Source organism: Canis lupus, chromosome 9 (assembly GCF_011100685.1).
Source record: "Canis lupus familiaris isolate Mischka breed German Shepherd chromosome 9, alternate assembly UU_Cfam_GSD_1.0, whole genome shotgun sequence".
Lineage (NCBI taxonomy): Eukaryota > Metazoa > Chordata > Mammalia > Carnivora > Canidae > Canis > Canis lupus.
The window spans coordinates 23,894,282-23,913,141 of NC_049230.1; the positions used below are offsets into that span (position 1 = coordinate 23,894,282).

Here is an 18,860-nt window from a genome sequence, read left to right on the forward strand (position 1 = left end):
AGTTCCTTTTTGCTTTTTACCGTTGCATTAGTCTTTTAGCATCTATCTTGGATTCTTATATTGCTTTCTTTTTGTAAGAGATTTAGTCAACTTTAATAAAACTTAGATTAAAATCTCTTCTAAAAATGTGTGGGTTTTTTTAAAGTTGGTTTTAATCTGTGGCTCATTTATATTCTTTGTCCGTTCTACTATTCTTATTAGCAGGTGAGAATTTTGTATAGATACTTAAACACCATTCATCACTGAATCTACTTACTGCCATGATAATTCTGTTAATTTTACCTAGTCTTTATATAAGCAGTACTGCTTTTCTGTTTATTTAGAAAGTTTAACTTGTCAGTCAACAGTGATTTTTCCCAGTCATTATTGGACATCCTTTGCAGTTTTCCTTGTGGTCCTGGTATCTTTCTGGTTTATTAAACTAAATTTTACCTGACACTACAGGTTCTCACCTACATTTATCTGCTCTCTTCCCCTCTTCCGTATAAGGACTTTCTCTCCCACCCTCTTTTTCCTTCCATCTTTTCTAGCTTTGGTAATAAAAAGTTTCTGAGCTATGTTTTGAAATGTCTCTCAGGCCTGATGCCAAAGTCAGCAGTTGGCCTTTCTTAGCATCTCTTTTAAGCATCTTTTTTGTTCGGACATGTGAGTGAGTTACTAAATATTTTTCACTGAATTTTGGCTTATTAAGTTGTAAATTGAATAGTGGAAGGGACGTGAGTTTTTCAGATTAGTGGAATGATACGTATTTTGTTTTCTTTACACATTTCTTTCTTTTGTTTTTAGGAATGGTGGACTCATCTTTGGTTAAATGAAGGCTTTGCATCATGGATTGAATATTTGTGTGTAGACCACTGCTTCCCAGAATATGATATCTGGACTCAGTTTGTATCTGCTGATTACACCCGTGCCCAGGAACTTGATGCTTTAGATAACAGCCATCCTATTGAAGTGAGCCATACTTTTCAATCATTGGTCTTTACTCTCATTTTTAATGACATAAGTAATTTGTTACACAGATACTTAGGATCCTGAAAGGAAAGAAAATTGCACAGGCAATTCACCTGTTTGTATAGCTCATATTTTCAGTCTTGAAAATGTCACAAGGCTAAATACTAATTATGTTTCTTTTTAAGGTAGGCAGTATAAAAATTTTATCTTTGTAGAGGCAAGTGCTATATACCGTAAGCATTCACTAAATACATTTTTATTGAATACTATAGGAAAACCATGCCTGTTGGGGCAGTATGCACAGGAGAACGTTATGATTCTGTTGTTTGTTTCAAAGAAAATTCTAAACATATTCTTTTATTGTTGTCATTGTCTGCTTTTATATATATTGTATTTCTCTCGAATTAACCTATCCTTATTTTGGCTAGTTTATATGAACAAATTTTGCCTCCAAAGGACTAGACTTCTAGTCTACTTGACATATTTAACTGGGGTCCTATGTAATTATAAGTAGGCCATTACAGTTAATTGCAAGAAATCAAATGTTTTTCATCTCTCCATTCCTCCCTCTCCAATTCCCAAATAAAAAGATCTGTAGTGATTTGCCTCCCAGCAACGCTGAGCCAAGACCCTTAGAAATGGTGGGGATCATGTTGTATATTCTACTTTATTAGTGTTAGTCACTACAGTGTTTTTAAGAATCATCATAGTACATTTATGAGTGAGCTAAAGGCAGAAAAGTATCTTATGAGTTAGGAGGGTTTTCCTAGAAAGCTTTTTATGTAATTCAGTATTACAGGCTGTCTGCTTCCTGTCATAACCCTGAATCACACTGTCTGCCAGGTCAGTGTGGGCCATCCTTCTGAAGTTGATGAGATATTTGATGCTATATCATATAGCAAAGGTGCATCTGTCATCCGAATGCTCCATGACTACATTGGGGACAAGGTAAAAAAAGCAATTTTAAAAAATCTTTCATTCTTTTATGGTAAAATCGTGGTGTTTTGCATGGAAAAATGTGTCTGCTTTTATTTAGATTGAGTTCTTAAGTAATTTTTCTAGACTTTGGAAGGATATTAACTCCGATCTGGGTTATCTTCTTTTCTTTTTATATTGACTCTTGTCTCTTAGATGAATGATGTGAAAATGTGTTTGGGGGATGTGTGGGCGGCTGGCATAAAACTTGAAAGCAAAAGTAGAAGGCAAAGAGTATGCATTCTTAAATAAAAGACAGTAGATGTTAAAAGGATAGATGTTTTTCAGTAAGTCTGACACTCAACTAATTTGAGTAAATTAGTTTTCGAGTACTAATATGCAAATACACTATAAATTCCAAGGTCTTAATCTCCCGGATTTTAAAAATTGTGTTTTCTCAGGACTTTAAGAAAGGAATGAACATGTATTTAACCAAGTTCCAACAAAAGAATGCTGCCACAGGTAATCTTTAATAGCTTGAGATAGTAGAAGAGAAGATGTTGGCACTCTATCCAGAGCGGAACATTTACATTTTCTAAATGCTTAATCTTCCGTGTGATAGATAGGAAGTAAAGTTGACCTATTTGGTGCCATGTGTTAAGCCATGGATCATGAATCAGAACCCATTATCCTTCTGGTCCCCCTCCAGTAGTTCGCTTTCCAAAGCTCAGTGTCCTGTCACCAGAGAGTCTGAAGAGCTCTGTTTACCTTACCAGAATTTGTTCTTTTTGGTGACCCATTGGTTTTATTGCCCTAAATTGACCATTGGCCATTAAAATTCCTGCAAATTAGCCATTTTTGTAGTGAACTTGTGGAACTAGTTCAATGAGTTTCAGTGGAGGTTTAAGAATTTCAGTGTAAAGTGGTCTATAATTTATCGTATATGGGAGTCAAAAGAAAGAATAAAGGTATGAGTTGATTGAATATGAAAAAGACCCAGAGTTGGAGTTTTGAGTTTTTCAGTGAACAAAAATAATTTAAAAACAAGATTTGTGTAATATCATTAGTGTCTAATAGAATGACAGAAGTTCAGAGAGGCCTGGCCATGGGCTGTTCCTGAGATTTGTGACCTGTGAATTAAAAATACTGTATATCTCCCTCTCTGTAGGGACATGTGTCAGGACATGATGTAACCCTGACACTCTCCCCTCCATCTCCTCACTGTAAATTTCCATCTCAGTTTATAAAAGAGAGAGGCATTCTATTCTGTTCCTTAAAGGAGAGCTACAGAAAAATGTGCTCTTGTAAGTTTTCTGAGTCTTTAGCATGCATACATATGCATGAGGAAATAACAATATGGTTCATAAACTATAATGTACATGCAGTGACCCAGGGTCTGTGAAAATATTTCTATTCTAATTTGGTAGGTCTGGGGTGAGACCTGAAGATCTATCTAACACAGTCCCAGTTGAAGCCAGTGCCACTAGTTTATAGGCTACACTTTAAATAGCAAGGCCTACCATGTACCTCTTCTTGGTTTGTATATGTGATGAAAGACAAGTGGCAGTACATCTGTGGTTTTGATACTCTGTCTCACCTCACTTCCTTTTCCTTAATTCACGCCTTCACGATCTCTCTCCTGAATTCCACACTTGCCTGCCAGCTTAGTACTTCTTCCTGCCCCATTCTCTTCGGTTTTCTCTTTCACCTTGACGCTAGCCAGGGTTACCTTTCTAAAGCGAATCTTTGATTACATCACCTACTAATTAAAAACACTCAAGATTCTTCACTCCCCTCCACAGTCAGGTCGTACAGAGTCTTAGCAGTGTAGCCCTGGGCCTGCGGTCTCAGGCTCATTGCCTGGTGCTCCCACACCTGGGCCTCTGTCGTCAGTTTGTTGAACATTTGCCATTACTGATATTTTCTGTCTTTTCTTTCTTTCATCTTTGTACATAGACCATTTATTCTGTCCACCTGGAATACCCTTTTCCGTTGGTCAGCCTAATGAACAACTCCTCTTCAAGGTGCAGACCAAAAGCCAACTCATATGAAGCCTTTTTTTTTTCTTGGATTTTTCTTTAAGGGCTTTTCCTCTGTCCATGTCCCCATTATAGTATAGATCACATCGTATTGCTCTTTTGTTTACTTGGCCACCAGTGCCATTTGACCATGTGAGTTTTACTTCAACCTCAGAATACTGAGTATTTTTTAACCTGTGTTAATTGAGTGAGTATAATGGTTTTAAGTTTGTGGATGATTGTTTAGGGGTGATCTTAAATATGTTTCTATTTGTTTCTATTTCTTCTCATTTAAACTCACCTGCTTATCTTTTGTTTATTATGGTTTGTGATTTTTCTTTTAAGTAAATCTAGGCCCAGTGTGATACTTGAACTCCTGACCCCTTGATCAAGAGTCACGTGCTCCACTGACTGAGCCAGCCAGGCACCCCTATAATTGTGATTTTTTTAGTAAATTGGAACCATGAAGGAAATCTTAGCCTATAAGACCAAGTCCAGTTTTTGTAATAAAGTTTATTTAATGGGGAGGCAAGGGGACATTAGTTTGACCCCCTGTTTGTCTCCTGAACCTAAAGAACCGAAGAACTGGTTAGCAATATAGTGTTAGGAGTTCTATAAAATTTCTGGTTTGTTTAGGAAAATAAAAATGTAAACATTTTAGATTTTCATTGTTTGTGTTTCTCTTCTAGAGGATCTCTGGGAAAGTTTAGAAAATGCTAGTGGTAAACCTATAGCAGCAGTGATGAATACCTGGACCAAACAAATGGGATTCCCCCTCATTTATGTGGAAGCAGAACAGGTAACCTTATAAAAGTCCTCCAGTTCATCTCCTACTATATTAAATGAAATTTAGTGTTACCAAATTTGTTTTTTGTAGGTAACATTTAATCAATCCCTTGCATTTTCTCAGTGATTTATTATCTCATACTAAATGGTTTGCCCCCCACATCCTTAAAATCATACATACTTACAGCAGAAAGCAAAATGTTGTCTACTCTTACTGTCCCCAAGGAAAACTCTGTAAACTTATTGATATAATGCTCATTTTTTAAAGTTTATTTATTTATTTAAGTAATCTCTATACCCAACGTGGGGCTTGAACTCATGACCCTGAGATCAAGAGTTGTGTGCTCTTCTGACTGAGCCAGCCAGGTACCTCTTGCTATAATTCTAAAATGAACAAGTGGGGTTTATTCCAGGAATACAAAGTTGGGAGGTATGTATGTATGTATGAATGAATAAATAAATATCACTATATTGATTCATAATCACTACATTAACAGAATATAGGCTGAAGAACCACATAATCACTTCTATTGATGCAGAAATAGCATTTGTTAAAATTCTACACCTATTTATAATATTCTTTAAAATTAGTTGTTATTTAAAATTTTATTTTTGAGTAATCTCTACATTCAACATGGGGCTTAAACCCACAACCCTGAGACCAAGAGTCATATGCTCTAGTGACTAAGCCAACCAGGCATCCCTAAAGTTAGTTTTAATGTTGGTTGAGTGATTTTGATTAGAATTGCACTATTATTAGTTGAATTGTTACCTGAATTCAGAGAAGTAGACTTTGAAATGAGTTGTCCTTTCAATAGGACTGAGAGTTTATATGTCAACCTTCAATGTGTACCAGAAAGTTTATCTTAACTTACTTTAATTATATGAAATTGTGAAATTCCTCGCTTATATTTCTTTGCCATGGTTTTTTAACCTGCATACAGAATTAATTACTGTTCATTTTTAGAGAGGAAGATTCATAGCTCTCTTTTTTTGGTATGTGTTTGCTATAGTGGTTCTGCATTGTTCATAAAATTAAGTATGTTTTACAAAGATTTTCTCAATATGGCATTCTAAGTTAGTAAATTTGGTTTTTTTGTACTGTCGGAATTCTAGGTGACATTTAAACTAGTCCTTGTATAAGGTTCCCTGTGTGGAGCCTGCTTCTCTCTTTGCCTGTGTCTTTTTTTTTTTTTTTTAAGATTTTTATTTATTTATTCATGAGAGACACAGAAGGAGAGAGAGGCAGAGACACAGGCAGAGGGAGAAGCAGGCTCCATGCAGGAAGCCCTAAGTGGGACTCGATCCTAGGTCTCCAGGATCACAACCTGGGCTGAAGGCGGTGCTAAACCGCTGAGCCACCCGGGCTGCCCTTTGCCTGTGTCTTTGCGCCTGTGTGTGTGTGTGTGTGTGTTGTGTGTGTGTCTCTCATGAAAAAAATAAAATCTTAAAAAAAAAAAAAACTAACATCTGACTTCCTCCTAGTGTTACTGAGGCTAATTTATCTTCTCCATCAAACTGCTTTTGAGGTCTTAATTTTGGTTTTTTGTCCACAGACATACCCACACTCATCTTCCATTTCATACTAGAATAAAAAGCCTATCTAGGATTCTCAATTCCTTTAAAACTGGAAGAGCACTACAACATATAATATCTTGATTATGATTGATTTCTCATTTTATATTCCCTAAATGCAAACATTTTTTATTTATTTCTGAATCAACTTAAAAGTCACTTTTCAACTTTTTCAAGGAAATCTTTTTTTTTTTTTTTTTAAGATTTTATTCATGAGAGACACAGAAAGTTGGGGGGCAGGCAGAGACACAGGCAGAGGAAGAAGCAACTCGATCCCGGGTCTCTAGGATCATACCTTGGGCAGAAGGCAGGCGCTAAACCACTGAGCCACCCAGGCTGCCCCTCGAGGAAATCTTTATGACACATAACTAATCAGTGATGAGGTGTTTAAGTTCATTAGCAAGTTCTTTGTGGCATCAAAATGGTTACTGCTTCTTTACTCAGATTATTTTTTTAGCTTTTCAATTCTGTCTTGTGTAGTCAGTTTATCCATAAAGGTCATGGCCTAATTTTACATTTGATTTAGGTAATGCTAAATCTGTTATGTCTTATGTTATTTAAGATATCCTAGGACATATTAACAAATGATAAGGAAAACAAATGACTATATTGTTGAAGTATTCCTTTAAGTATGTGCTTGTCTTTGTTGCTTCTGGCTTTTTAGTGTTTTGCAGCTTTTCCCCCTGCCACTTTTTTTGTGTTTCATTGCAAAACTCAGCCTTTGAAACAAGGTGTATGCCTTTTTTTATGTTTATCAGTCTTTCTCATGTTTATCAGTCACTCTGAAAATTTGATTCCTAATATCAAGTGCACATGCTAATCTGAGGTTGCTACTTTTTAGAAGTGAAAGAGTCTGAAGACATAACCTCTCTTTATAAAGATTAAAACAACTTGCTATAGTATTATTTATTAATTATTAATTTAATGTATCCTTGTGAAAATGCTATCACTTTAAAGTTCTTACCCACATATATATCCCTTCATTTCATAGAACATGGCCTGTTATTTAAAGTATTGTTATTTTGAGGCCTAAATGAAAAGCAGTGCCTTTTCTCCCATTCAGTAGTATCATCATCTTCATCACTGTTGCACTTGTGTTCTCATGAGACATTTGGCTGTATTGATTTCACCTTCTACTTTGTCGCAGAAGTGTTGCCCCCTCAAAAAAAAAAAAAAAAAAAAGGTCAATGCTACTATTTTAGCTTTTGTTTTCCTTCTTTAGGTAGAAGATGACAGATTATTGAGGTTGTCCCAAAGGAAGTTCTGTGCCAGCGGACCATATGTTGGTAAGCAAATGGCTATAAGTAGGAGCTGATGAATGAATTTGGATACCATATGAGTAGTGTTTTAATAATTGTCCATTTTTTAATATATTTTTTTAAAGATTTTATTTATTTACTTGAGAGAGAGTGAGCAAAAGAGAGAGAGCACACGAGCAATGGTAGAGAGAGAGAGAGGAAGAAGGAGAAACAGACTTTGGTGCTGTGCAGGGAGCCCGACATGGGGCTCCATCCCAGGACCCCGGGATCATGACCTGAGCCAAAGGCAGACACTTAACTAACTGATTGAGCCACCCAGGCACCCCCATTTTTTAATATTTTTAATAGAATTAAATAAAAATAAGGAAATGGTAATAAACTATAAATGAAATCTAGGAAATCAAAAAAGGAGATTCATGAGGTATTTGCAGTGTTTTGTCTTTGATTTTTGAAATTCCTTGTCTCTGTGTGATATTAGAAGCTATAAGGAATGAATTACGATAGGAACACCCAAGAAGTAATGTCTTTGGCCTTAATCCCGAAAAGAAGCCTTGGTGCACATTTGTGTGGGTGGCTAATTTTTCTAATTTATTTTTTTAATTCTTGGGTGTGCTAAGTAAGTAAACAAGTAAATAAATAAAGCCCAGTGATTGTTTAGCATTGTTATGTACTAACTAGTGTACTAAGCAGTATAACTAATCCTTATTACAGTCTCAGCAACCCCATTAGGTAGATAGTATTATTTCCTTTTTACAAATGAGGGAGTTGAGGTATAGCTAGGGTCACCCATCTAATGAGCTAAAGGGTGGGAATTCACACAAAATGGTTGGATTCCATGAGTTTATACCTTTAGCCACCACTCAACTCTGGTTTTTCAAATATTTCTACAGGCCATTGCTCAGGAAATTAAAAGTATTTCTCTACACGTTCTCACCTCCTTTAAAACAATAATTCTTAATAAAGGGAATTGTATATCAGAATCACCAGTATCTTTCCATGCTCTGTCATCCAAAATATGGTACTCTGTCCTAGGGTTCAGAGGTACAGCCTTCTATCCTTAACCTTCCTTAGCATTTAGAATTACTCTTTACATATGTCTGACAATCAGATAACAGGCTTATTATCCAAAAATAAATCCCCCAGGTATCACAGTTTCTGTTTGCTGCCTCATACCAGTCTGCATGGTAGGACTGACAAGTTTGTAGTTTTTTCAAATACTTTGTGACCAGTATAGGCAGTATTAAAACCTGAAATATCCCACCGCTAGGAGGAAATTTTAATTTTTTTTTAATTTTTATTTATTTATGATAGTCACAGAGAGAGAGAGAGAGAGAGAGAGAGAGAGAGGCAGAGACATAGGCAGAGGGAGAAGCAGGCTCCATGCACCGGGAGCCCGACCTGGGACTCGATCCCGGGTCTCCAGGATCGCACCCTGGGCCAAAGGCAGGCGCCAAATTGCTGCGCCACCCAGGGATCCCAGGAGGAAATTTTAATTTGTGGTTTAGCCTAATAGCATAAAGTTATATAACTTAATAAAATTGTTACATAAATGCATTGGGCAATGACTCTCTTCTGTTTGACATCTTAATTAAAAGTCTCTTTTGCTGTCTTATACCTTAAAGACAGTCTGCTTCCTGCCTTACAAAAGCTTTAACTTTTAGCTATAACTTTTTAGTGATGGAATCCATCAGCTCCAGGGAATATCATGTCTATCACAGAAATAAAATCAACCCTTCAGTGTTTCAGCAGTATGTATATCTGTTAAGGGCTGCACCTTAGAATGTTTTTGAATGCTATGTGAGAGCTTTCGCCTACTTGAAAATTCTTTTAACAGTAAAATCATTATGGCCTTATTGCTCTGTAAAGGGAAAACAACAGTTAAATTAAAATCACTATATTTGTGATACTACAACTGAATAAACTGTTTTTTCAGGCTATTGTGGTTTTGTTAATAAATTCTCTATTCTGGGGATCCCTGGGTGGCGCATTGGTTTGGCGCCTGCCTTTGGATCAGGGCGCGATCCTGGAGACCCGGGATCGAATCCCACGTCGGGCTCCCGGTGCATGGAGCCTGCTTCTCCCTCTGCCTGTGTCTCTGCCTCTCTCTCTCTCTCTCTCTGTGTGACTATCATAAATAAAGAAAAAATAAATAAATAAATAAATAAATAAATAAATTCTCTATTCCTTTGCACTAATATTATTCAGATGACAGAAGAATTTATGTACCGTTGAAAATTAGCTCTATACTTAATAGTTAGACTCAAGCTCAAGCTCATAGGTGGGACACCAGTCCTCTCTCTCCACCTTACCTTTTGTTTCTTCTAGTAACAAATTATTTTTCAAGTTTTTTCTTCATTTCTTCTCTTGCTTAAGGAGAAGACTGTCCCCAGTGGATGGTTCCTATCACAATCTCTACTAGCGAAGATCCTAACCATGCCAAACTGAAAATTCTGATGGACAAGCCAGAGATGAATGTGGTTTTGAAAAATGTCAAACCAGACCAGTGGGTAAAGGTAAGTCCAGAAGTGGCCTAACCGTTTTTATCTGATCTAAATTAATTGATTTCTCTCACTCCCTTTATGTGCTTTATGGTTGGCTCTAAATTCTGCTTTTGTTTAGACCACGACTTGCAAAGACAAAAACATTACTAAACTTTCCCGTGTGAAATTTAGGGCCAGTTTTCAAATAATATGGTTTAGATATCTTCCCTTGTGTCAGGTAAGGGAGTGGTAGATAAGCAGGTATTAAAGGGTAGGATCAAAGGGGAAAAAAATAGTAGATTATGTGTAAAGTCACATTAATCAAAAGATGTGTAGTCTTGCAACTTCAAACTGCACTATCATTGTTTGTAATGAGGTGTTAACTTTGATGATGTTTTGTCATTATATATGCACAGCTATAATCAAGTGAGAGCAGACATATAATAATAAGTTTGTGTCACTGAAATGTGAAATTCCTATAACTGGTATTGGGAAAACATTTCACAAAAAATAACAGATGGTAAAGAGGATTTTTCATTATTCTGTACTCTGTACCATTCATAATGAAAGTATCTCCTACACTTTTCTCCCAGTTATAGGTTCCTGAGAGGAATTATATATTGTCTCAGGCATACGTGCTCATGAATAAATAAAATCTTATTTAAAAAAAAAAAAAGAGGGCAGCCCGGGTGGCTCAGTGGTTTAGCGCTGCCTTTGGCCCAGAGTCTGATCCTGGAGACCCGGGGTCGAGTCCCACGTCAGGCTCCCTGCGTGGACCCTGCTTCTCTCTCTGCCTGTGTCTCTACCTCTCTGTCTCTCATGAATAAATAAATAAAATATTTTTAATAAATAATATATATATATAAACAGTAAAATAATTATATCTTATACTATTATTTTACCTTTATTTTATTTTTTTTAAAGATTTATTTATTTATTTATTCATTCAGAGAGAGCGAGAGAGAGGCAGAGACACAGGCAGAGGGAGAAGCAGGCCCCATGCAGGAAGCCCAATGCGGGACTCGATCCCGAGTCTCCAGGATCACACCCAGGCTGCAGGCGGCACTAAACTGCTGCGCCACCGGAGCTGCCCTTACCTTTATTTTTTTTATTAAGACATCCTTTTTTTTTTTTAAGAGATTTTTTTTATTTATTCATGAGAGACAGAGAGACAGAGACAGAGACAGAGATGCAGAGGGAGAAGCAGGCTCCATGCAGGGAGCCTGATGTGGGACTCCTTCCTGGGGCCCCAAGATCACGCCCTGGGCTGAAGGCAGGAGCTAAACCGCTGAGCCACCCAGGGATGCCCTTATTTTATCTTTAAAGCATTTTGTATATAAATATCAAAAATAGGGACACCTGGGTGGCTCAGCAGTTGAGTGTCTTCCTTTGGCTCAGGGCGTGGTCCCAGAGGGGAGCCTGCTTCTCCCTCTGCCTATGTCTCTGCCTCTCTCTCTGTGTCTCTCATAAATGAATAAAATGTTTTATATATATATTATATATATGCATATATATATGGACATATATTGTTGGTAAATAAATAGCCTATAGAGAATAATGACAGTCCATGATTACTTCATTCCACAAATCACAGGAAATTACCTTTTAAATCCATATAATTCCTTAAAATCTAGGACCTGAGGAGCACCTGGGTGGCTCAGTCGTTAAGTGTCTGCCTTTGGCTCAGACCCTGGGATCCTGGGATTGAGCCCCATGTCGGGGCTACCTGCTTAGCAGGGAGTCTGCTTCTCCCTCTGCCCCTCCCCCTGCTTGTGCTCTTGCTCTTGTCCTCTCTCTCAAATAAATAAAATCTTTAAAAAATAATAAAGAATAGGGGGATCCCTGGGTGGCTCAGTGGTTTGGCTTTGGCCCAGGGCATGATCCTGGAGTCCCGGGATCGACTCCCGTGTCAGGCTCCATGCAGGAGCTTCTCCCTCTGCCTGTGTCTCTGGCTCTCGCTCTCTCTCTGTGTCTCTCCTGAATAAATAAACAAAATCTTAAAATAATAATAATAAAGAATAAAAATTAAAAATCTAGGACCTGAGCATTGTTATTCTGTTGAGACTCTGACCTGAATAGGTGAATGTTTGTAAAGGCTTAGTCTTCCTCATAGATTCTACTGTGTCCACGTGCTCTTACATACAGTAAATATTTTCTGTAAACTTAAAACTGTCCACTTTGAGTAGAAATAGAAACTGGCCCATGTGACTCTTCCTCCCTATGTTCCTCCTCCTGTCTGTCTCTCTGGCTCCCACTATGACAAATTTCTGCTTTCCTCTGCCTGTTTTCATCTTTACAATGATTTCTTTTTTCTTTCTTTTCCTTCCTTCCACCTTCCTTCCTTCCTCCTTCCTTCCTTCTTCCTTCCTTCCTTCCTTCCTTCCTTCCTTCCTTCCTTCCTTAGAGAGAGAGCACACTCTCTCTTAGAGGGTGGGGGGAGAGGGAAAGAAAATCTTAGGAACACTCCAAGCTCAGTTTGGAGCCTTATATGGGGCTTAATCTCACAACTCTGAGATCATGACCTGAGCCGAAATCAAGAGCTAGATACTTAACCAACTGAGCCACCCAGGCTAAAGATTGCTTTAAAAATACAAAGGCAACGATTTTATTAATAATGCCCTTTGGGTATCTTTTCAGTTAAACCTGGGAACAGTTGGGTTTTATCGGACCCAGTACAGCTCAGCCATGCTGGAAAGTTTATTACCAGGCATTCGTGACCTTTCTCTGCCCCCTGTGGATCGACTTGGATTACAGAATGACCTCTTCTCCTTGGTGAGCCTCTCTCAAGTAGTATGATGGATTTTGTTGATTAAAGGATTTTGTTTTTCCTGGAGTGTCTGACTGAAACATAATTAGAAGAATATGGTTCTTCCTGAAGGTTAAATGCCTTTTGGGACTAGAGCAAATGACTAATTATTAATTAACACGACAAGATTGAACCTTAATATAATTTACCAGAAACAAATCCCATCTCACTACTCCTAAGCCAGGTTTTGCAACTAAAACCATCCTTTGTAAGGCAAAAATTCTTTTCAATAGAAATAGGTATGAACCTTGAAGAAATTTCCTACTAATGTGGTTTTTTAAATAATTCAAAGTGATTTATATTTTTCTAAAATAGTGATTATACTTTGCTGGAAATGTTTAGAATTTTTTAGTATTCCATTGCTACTCAAATAATAATAACCCATTAGCTTTAAAATTATATTTATATTTGGCTTTGTTCCAGAGAGGATTTAAATCAGCAATAAATAGTAGTATCTTTATGACTCCAACTTAGGTTAGATCATTTCCAGATGTCTTTGTGATAAAATTGTCAGATTCCTCTTAGTGTTCCTTTAAATTGGACTTGAAACTTTCCCTCCCCTCTGCAGTAACTGGTTTTGGATTCCTCCTTTGTATAAACACAGATTAGCATTGATGCACAAAACCTCACATCTGCTGATCTCATTGCTGAGAGAGACCTGTCCCAGGAGAGTGGTGTGTTTGTGCAGTTGGCTGCTGTAACAGAAGTTCTTTTTCCTAGCTCTATTAGTTAATTCTGAAAGGACTCTGAATTTGTAGTGCCTTCCAGTTTGCCTTCTTTTAGAAATGAGTAAAGGACAGGCTGAAGTTGACACAGTTTGCAGGTCCAGTTTTGAAAGAGCCTCTGTCAAAAACCAAAGCCCTAACTATGTTTGCATCTTTTCTGAAAGTATAAGGATTTTAAAAATAAAAGGCCCCAGAAACTGGATAGAAATAGGAAGCTATTTTTTTTCTTTTCTTTCTCTTTACTTTTCTTTTATTTCTTTTCTTTTCTCTTTCTTCCTTTCTTCCTTCCTTCCTTCCTTCCTTCCTTCCTTCCTTTCTCTCTCTCTCTCTCTCTTTCTTTTTTCTTTTCTTTCTTTCTTTCTTTCTTTCTTTCTTTCTTTCTTTCTTTCTTTCTTTCTTTCTTTCTTTCTTTCTTTTTCTTCTTTCTTCTTTCTTTTTTCTTTCTCATTGAAGTATAGTTGACACACAATGTTACACTAGTTTCCAGGTGTACAGCATAGTGATTCCACAAGTCTGTACATCATGCTGTGCTCACAAGTATAGCTACCATCTGTCACCAAACAAACTGTACTTTTTTACGTGCCTCTTTTATAAATAGGGAAAAAGTAAATAAGGAATGTTGTCGTGATAGGATTTTTATTCTAATAATTTTCCTGAATTTATATAGTTTCATTTCCTTTAAATGAAAGAGATGAGTAACTAGCAGTAGATAATGCTGAAAATGCATGCTTGTGGTTTTGTTTTGTTTTGTTTTGTTTTTGTTTGAAGACTAGATTAATTTATGTTTTTTCCTATCCCAGGCTCGAGCTGGAATCATTAGCACTGTAGAGGTTCTAAAAGTCATGGAGGCTTTTGTGAATGAGCCCAATTATACTGTATGGAGCGACCTGAGCTGTAACCTGGGGATTCTCTCAACTCTCTTGTCCCACACAGACTTCTATGAGGAAATCCAGGAGTTTGTGAAAGATGTCTTTTCACCTATAGGGGAGAGACTGGGCTGGGACCCCAAACCCGGAGAAGGTAATGGATGTACTGAATGGGGAAAGAATTGTTGAGAAATTGGTCCTTTTTAACTCAGTTGTGGTTAAGAGTATCAGTAGCATCTTTGTATCTGCTGGATGTTACTAAATATTTAGCTCGCTAGAATTTAAATCTTAGGGCTTTTAAGTTTACTGGTAAAGTTACATGGGTCACAACATTGAAACAGTTGTGGTTATGTATATTCACTGCTAAATATGATTTATAAGCAACAAAAAAATGGTGGAAAAAATCTTGTACTCACTTCCAAAGGCCCATCTATAATTAAGAAAAGCTAAAGGGAATTTTGGCTTATTTTATTTATTATTACCATAAATACCAGGCACCTTATATGTACAACTTGTAAAGATACTGAGAGACAGTACCTGAACTAAGGAAGTTATTTCCTTTCTACATGTGTTCTTTCCTCTGATTACTTCTGTAATCATATATTTACTCTTTTGCTGTCATATAAATGTTAGGAATGGTGATCTTAAGGCTTTATATATAATTATTTTCTACCATCTGCAAATAACTAAAGATGGTATTTCCTCCTGAGCATTCTTGATCTAGGAGAAAGTCTTTGCAATAAGAAAAACAGAAACAGGGCAGCCCCTGTGGTGCAGCGGTTTAGCGCCGCCTGCAGCCCGGGGTGTGATCCTGGAGACCCGGGATCGAGTCCCACATCGGGCTTCCTGCATGGAGCCTGCTTCTCCCTCTGCCTGTGTCTCTGTCTCTCTCTTCGTTCTCTCTCTGAATGAATAAGTAAATAAATCTTAAAAAAAAAAAAAGAAACCAAAATGATATTAAAAAAAAAAAAGAAACAATTACCTAGAGCTCTATGTTTTCCCTTCATTGATTCAACAAATATTTATGCATCTAATAAATACCAGGTACTATTCTGGGACCTAGTGGTACAGCAGTGAAGAAAGCATTGCCCTGTGTGGCTTACATTCTAGTGGGAGACACAGCAAACTATTAAATATATGATATTTTAGGTGGCAACAGGCATCATGAAGAAAAATGTAGTTAGGTAAGGTAGGCAAAGAGGAGTAGGCCTGTAGCTCATCAAGAGTGGTCAGGGCAGGGGATCCCTGGGTGGCTCAGCGGTTTAGCCCCTGCCTTCAGCCCAGGGTGTGATCCTGGAGTTCCAGGATCGGGTCCCACATCAGGCTCCCTGCATGGAGCCTGCTTCTCCCTCTGCCTGTGTCTCTACCTTTCTCCCTCTCTCTCTCTCTCTCTCTGTGTTTCTCATGAATAAATAAATAAAATCTTTAAAAAAAAAAAAGAGTGGTCAGGGCAGCAGTCACTTGTGATGAGGTGATATATGAGCATAAACAGAGACTTGAGAGAGAGAGAGAGCTGTAAGGCTACCTAAAGGGAAATGGTCCAGACAGACAGCAGCCAGTGCAAAAGAATGCTTGGGTTGTTCAAGGAATAACAACTAGCTAGTTAGGTCAGGACAGAGTAAGTGAGGGAGACAGGGAGTGGGAAGCAGTTCAGCTCCTGTAGGACCTATGGGACCTAGTACAACATTTTGGATTTTCATAGTTACTGGTGTGAGAAACAAATTTGAGAGTTAAGCAGAAGAACATGACTGGATGTACTCAGCTGTGTGAAAACCAAACTGCAGTGGGGAGACAAGAAGAGCAGAGAGACAAGTTACAAAGCTGTTTCAGTAATCCAATTGAGGCACTAATTGTGGCTTGCAACTAGGTGATAAATTTAGCGTGTGTTTTGAAGGTAGAATTGAACTATTGAGTGGTGGGACTGAGTGTGGTGGAGTAAGAGGAGCCACCACATTCTGGCCTGAAGACTGGAGGAGTGAATTTGTCATATACAGGAATGGGGAAGACTGCCATAGAAGCAGGCTGGGGGGCAGAGGAAGTCAGGAGTTGGGTTATAGACATGTGAAATTTGAGGTCCTTTTAGACATCCAGGTGAAGAGTATGATGCCTAGAGGTCTAGGCTGAATAAATCCTGCTAATGTGTAGATGGTATTTGCAGCCATGAGACTGAATGAGATCACATAGGGTCTGAATGCAGGTGGAGAGAAGAAAGGTCTGAGGACTAGGTCCTAGACTAGACTAGGATTTGGAGATTGGATGGAAGAGGAAGGATCAGCAGGGAACACTGACTGACCAGTGAGGTGGAGAGTCAGGAGGGAGAAGATGTCCCCAATGTCTTAAGAAGCAATGCAGCAGGAGTTATTCACCATGACAGATGCTGCTCTGAGTCAGGCAAGATGAAGGAGAATTGATGATTACATTGGCTGATTTTGTGGAGTGGTGAAGAACAGTTGTGAGTCTCCAGACTGTAGGGGGAACAAGTTTTTAAAGGAGTTTTGCTGAAAAGGGGACAGTCTGGAGAGAGAGGGGTCAGTGGAGGCTTTTTTTTTTTTTTTTTTAATAAAGTGAAAAGGCCTTTTTTTTTCTTTTTTAGATTTATTTTATTTATTTGAGAGAGAGAGAGAGTACAGAGGGAGAGTGAGAGGGAGGAGCAGACCCTGCTAAGCAGAGAACTTGATGTGGACCCTAAGATCATGACCCGAGCCAAAGGCAGACAGATGTTTAACTGACTGAGCCATCCAGGCACCTGAAGTGGGAGATTTTATAACATGTTTTTGTGCTGATGACAGTGATGGAGTAGTAATAGAAAAATTCGTGATATGAAAGAGGGGAGAGTAATTGTTAGAGCAATGGCCAAGTGACCAAGAGGAGTCAGGAGTTGGCTGTAGACAGGAGCACAGATCCCTAGAAACAAGACAGGAGGGGATATGTGGAGACAGATACAGGCAAACACTGGATGTTGTACTTCTTTTTATAGTGATAATACTTAAAATTTGGGGGCTCAAAAAAACCCTTTATTAAATAGGGAGAATATCTTTAGTTTTCTAGTTTTATGGATGGAAAAATCAAACAGCAAAATAACAAAACATTGCCTTGCATCACATAGCAAGTCAGTACCCGAGCCAGAATTATAATTTGGTTCTCCACTAATGTCCTATTGTGTTATCTATTGATTTCCTGTGGTTTTCTTAAACTTTTACTGAGTTATGATTTAAGTGTAGCAAAATGCACAATTCAAATGTTACAGTTTAGCAACTTTTGACAAATGCATACACCAAAGGAGGTTGCCTCAGGGCCCCTTCCCAGTCAGTCCCTGCCACTCAGGAACCCCCGACCCATCCCCTGCAGGCAAAGACTGTTCTGCCTTCTTTCACCCTAGATTAATATTACCTTTTCTAGAGCTTTATATAAATGGAATCCTGATAGATATATTTTTTCTTACATTTAGCTTCCCTTGATCAATTTAATGTGCTTGAGATACATCCAGGTGTTCATTCCTTTTTACTGCATAGTGGTATTCATTGTATGAATATACCGTGACTCATCTGTCCATTTTGGTATTGCAATCCATCATTTCTTGTTTACTTTTTTTTTTTAGATATAATCAATAGATCATAAAATGGACCTTTTAAAAGTATATAACTCAGTCTTTTTTGGTTTGTTCACAAGGTTGCACAACCATCACCACCGTCTAATTCCAGCACAATTTCTTTAGCCTCAAAAGAAACTACATACCCATTGGTAGTCACTCCCCATTCCCTGGCAGCCTCCCTCCATCCCTGGCAACCACTAATCTGCTTTCTATCTCTATGGATTTACCTACTCTGGGCATTTCATATCAGTGGACTCCTACCCCATGTAGCTTTTTGTGTCTCAGTTTTTCACTTAGCAGAATGTTTCCAAGGTTCATCCATGTTGCAATGTGTATCAGTACTGTATTTCTTTTTACCTGAATAATGTTCTCTGGTATGGATATGCCACATTTTGTGTATTCATCACTTGATGGATGTTTGGATGGTTTCTACTTTTTGATAATTGTGAATACTGCTATGAACATATGTATATAAGTTTTTGTGTGGACATAGTGCTTTCATTTCTCTTGGGTATATACCTAAGAGCAGAATTGCTGGATCATACGGTAACTCTATTATTAACCTCTTTAGGAATTGCCAGGTTGTTTTTCAAAGGGGCCCAACATTTTACATTTCCACCAGCAATGTATGAGGGTTCTAATTTCTCCACATCTTTGACAATGCTTGTTGTTGTCTGCCTTTTTCAGTCATCTAGTGGTTATGAAGTGGCATCTCATTGTGGCTTTGATTTGCGTTTCCCTAATGACCAATCCTGAACATGTCTTTGTGTGCTTATTGTGTATTTATGCATCTTTGGAGTAAATAGATCCATCAGAGGTTGATTTTTAAAATCTGAGATCTCAATTTATTATACATAGCATACTAGTTCTGTATGTATTCTCTGAAT

At 37.9% G+C, this 18,860-nt stretch overlaps 1 protein-coding gene across 3 annotated transcripts in view; it reads left to right on the forward strand.

Annotated features, from left to right (window-relative positions):
• The window catches only part of NPEPPS (aminopeptidase puromycin sensitive), a 106,108-nt gene that overhangs the window by 77,175 nt on the left and 10,073 nt on the right, over positions 1-18,860 (forward strand). For all 3 annotated transcript variants that reach the window (XM_038547513.1, XM_038547512.1, XM_038547514.1), the window contains exons 10-17: positions 787-951; positions 1,795-1,899; positions 2,328-2,388; positions 4,574-4,683; positions 7,468-7,531; positions 9,878-10,017; positions 12,622-12,756; positions 14,316-14,535. In XM_038547513.1, the coding sequence (XP_038403441.1) occupies positions 787-951; positions 1,795-1,899; positions 2,328-2,388; positions 4,574-4,683; positions 7,468-7,531; positions 9,878-10,017; positions 12,622-12,756; positions 14,316-14,535 (1,000 nt within the window). The remainder of the gene's footprint in view (positions 1-786; positions 952-1,794; positions 1,900-2,327; positions 2,389-4,573; positions 4,684-7,467; positions 7,532-9,877; positions 10,018-12,621; positions 12,757-14,315; positions 14,536-18,860) is intronic.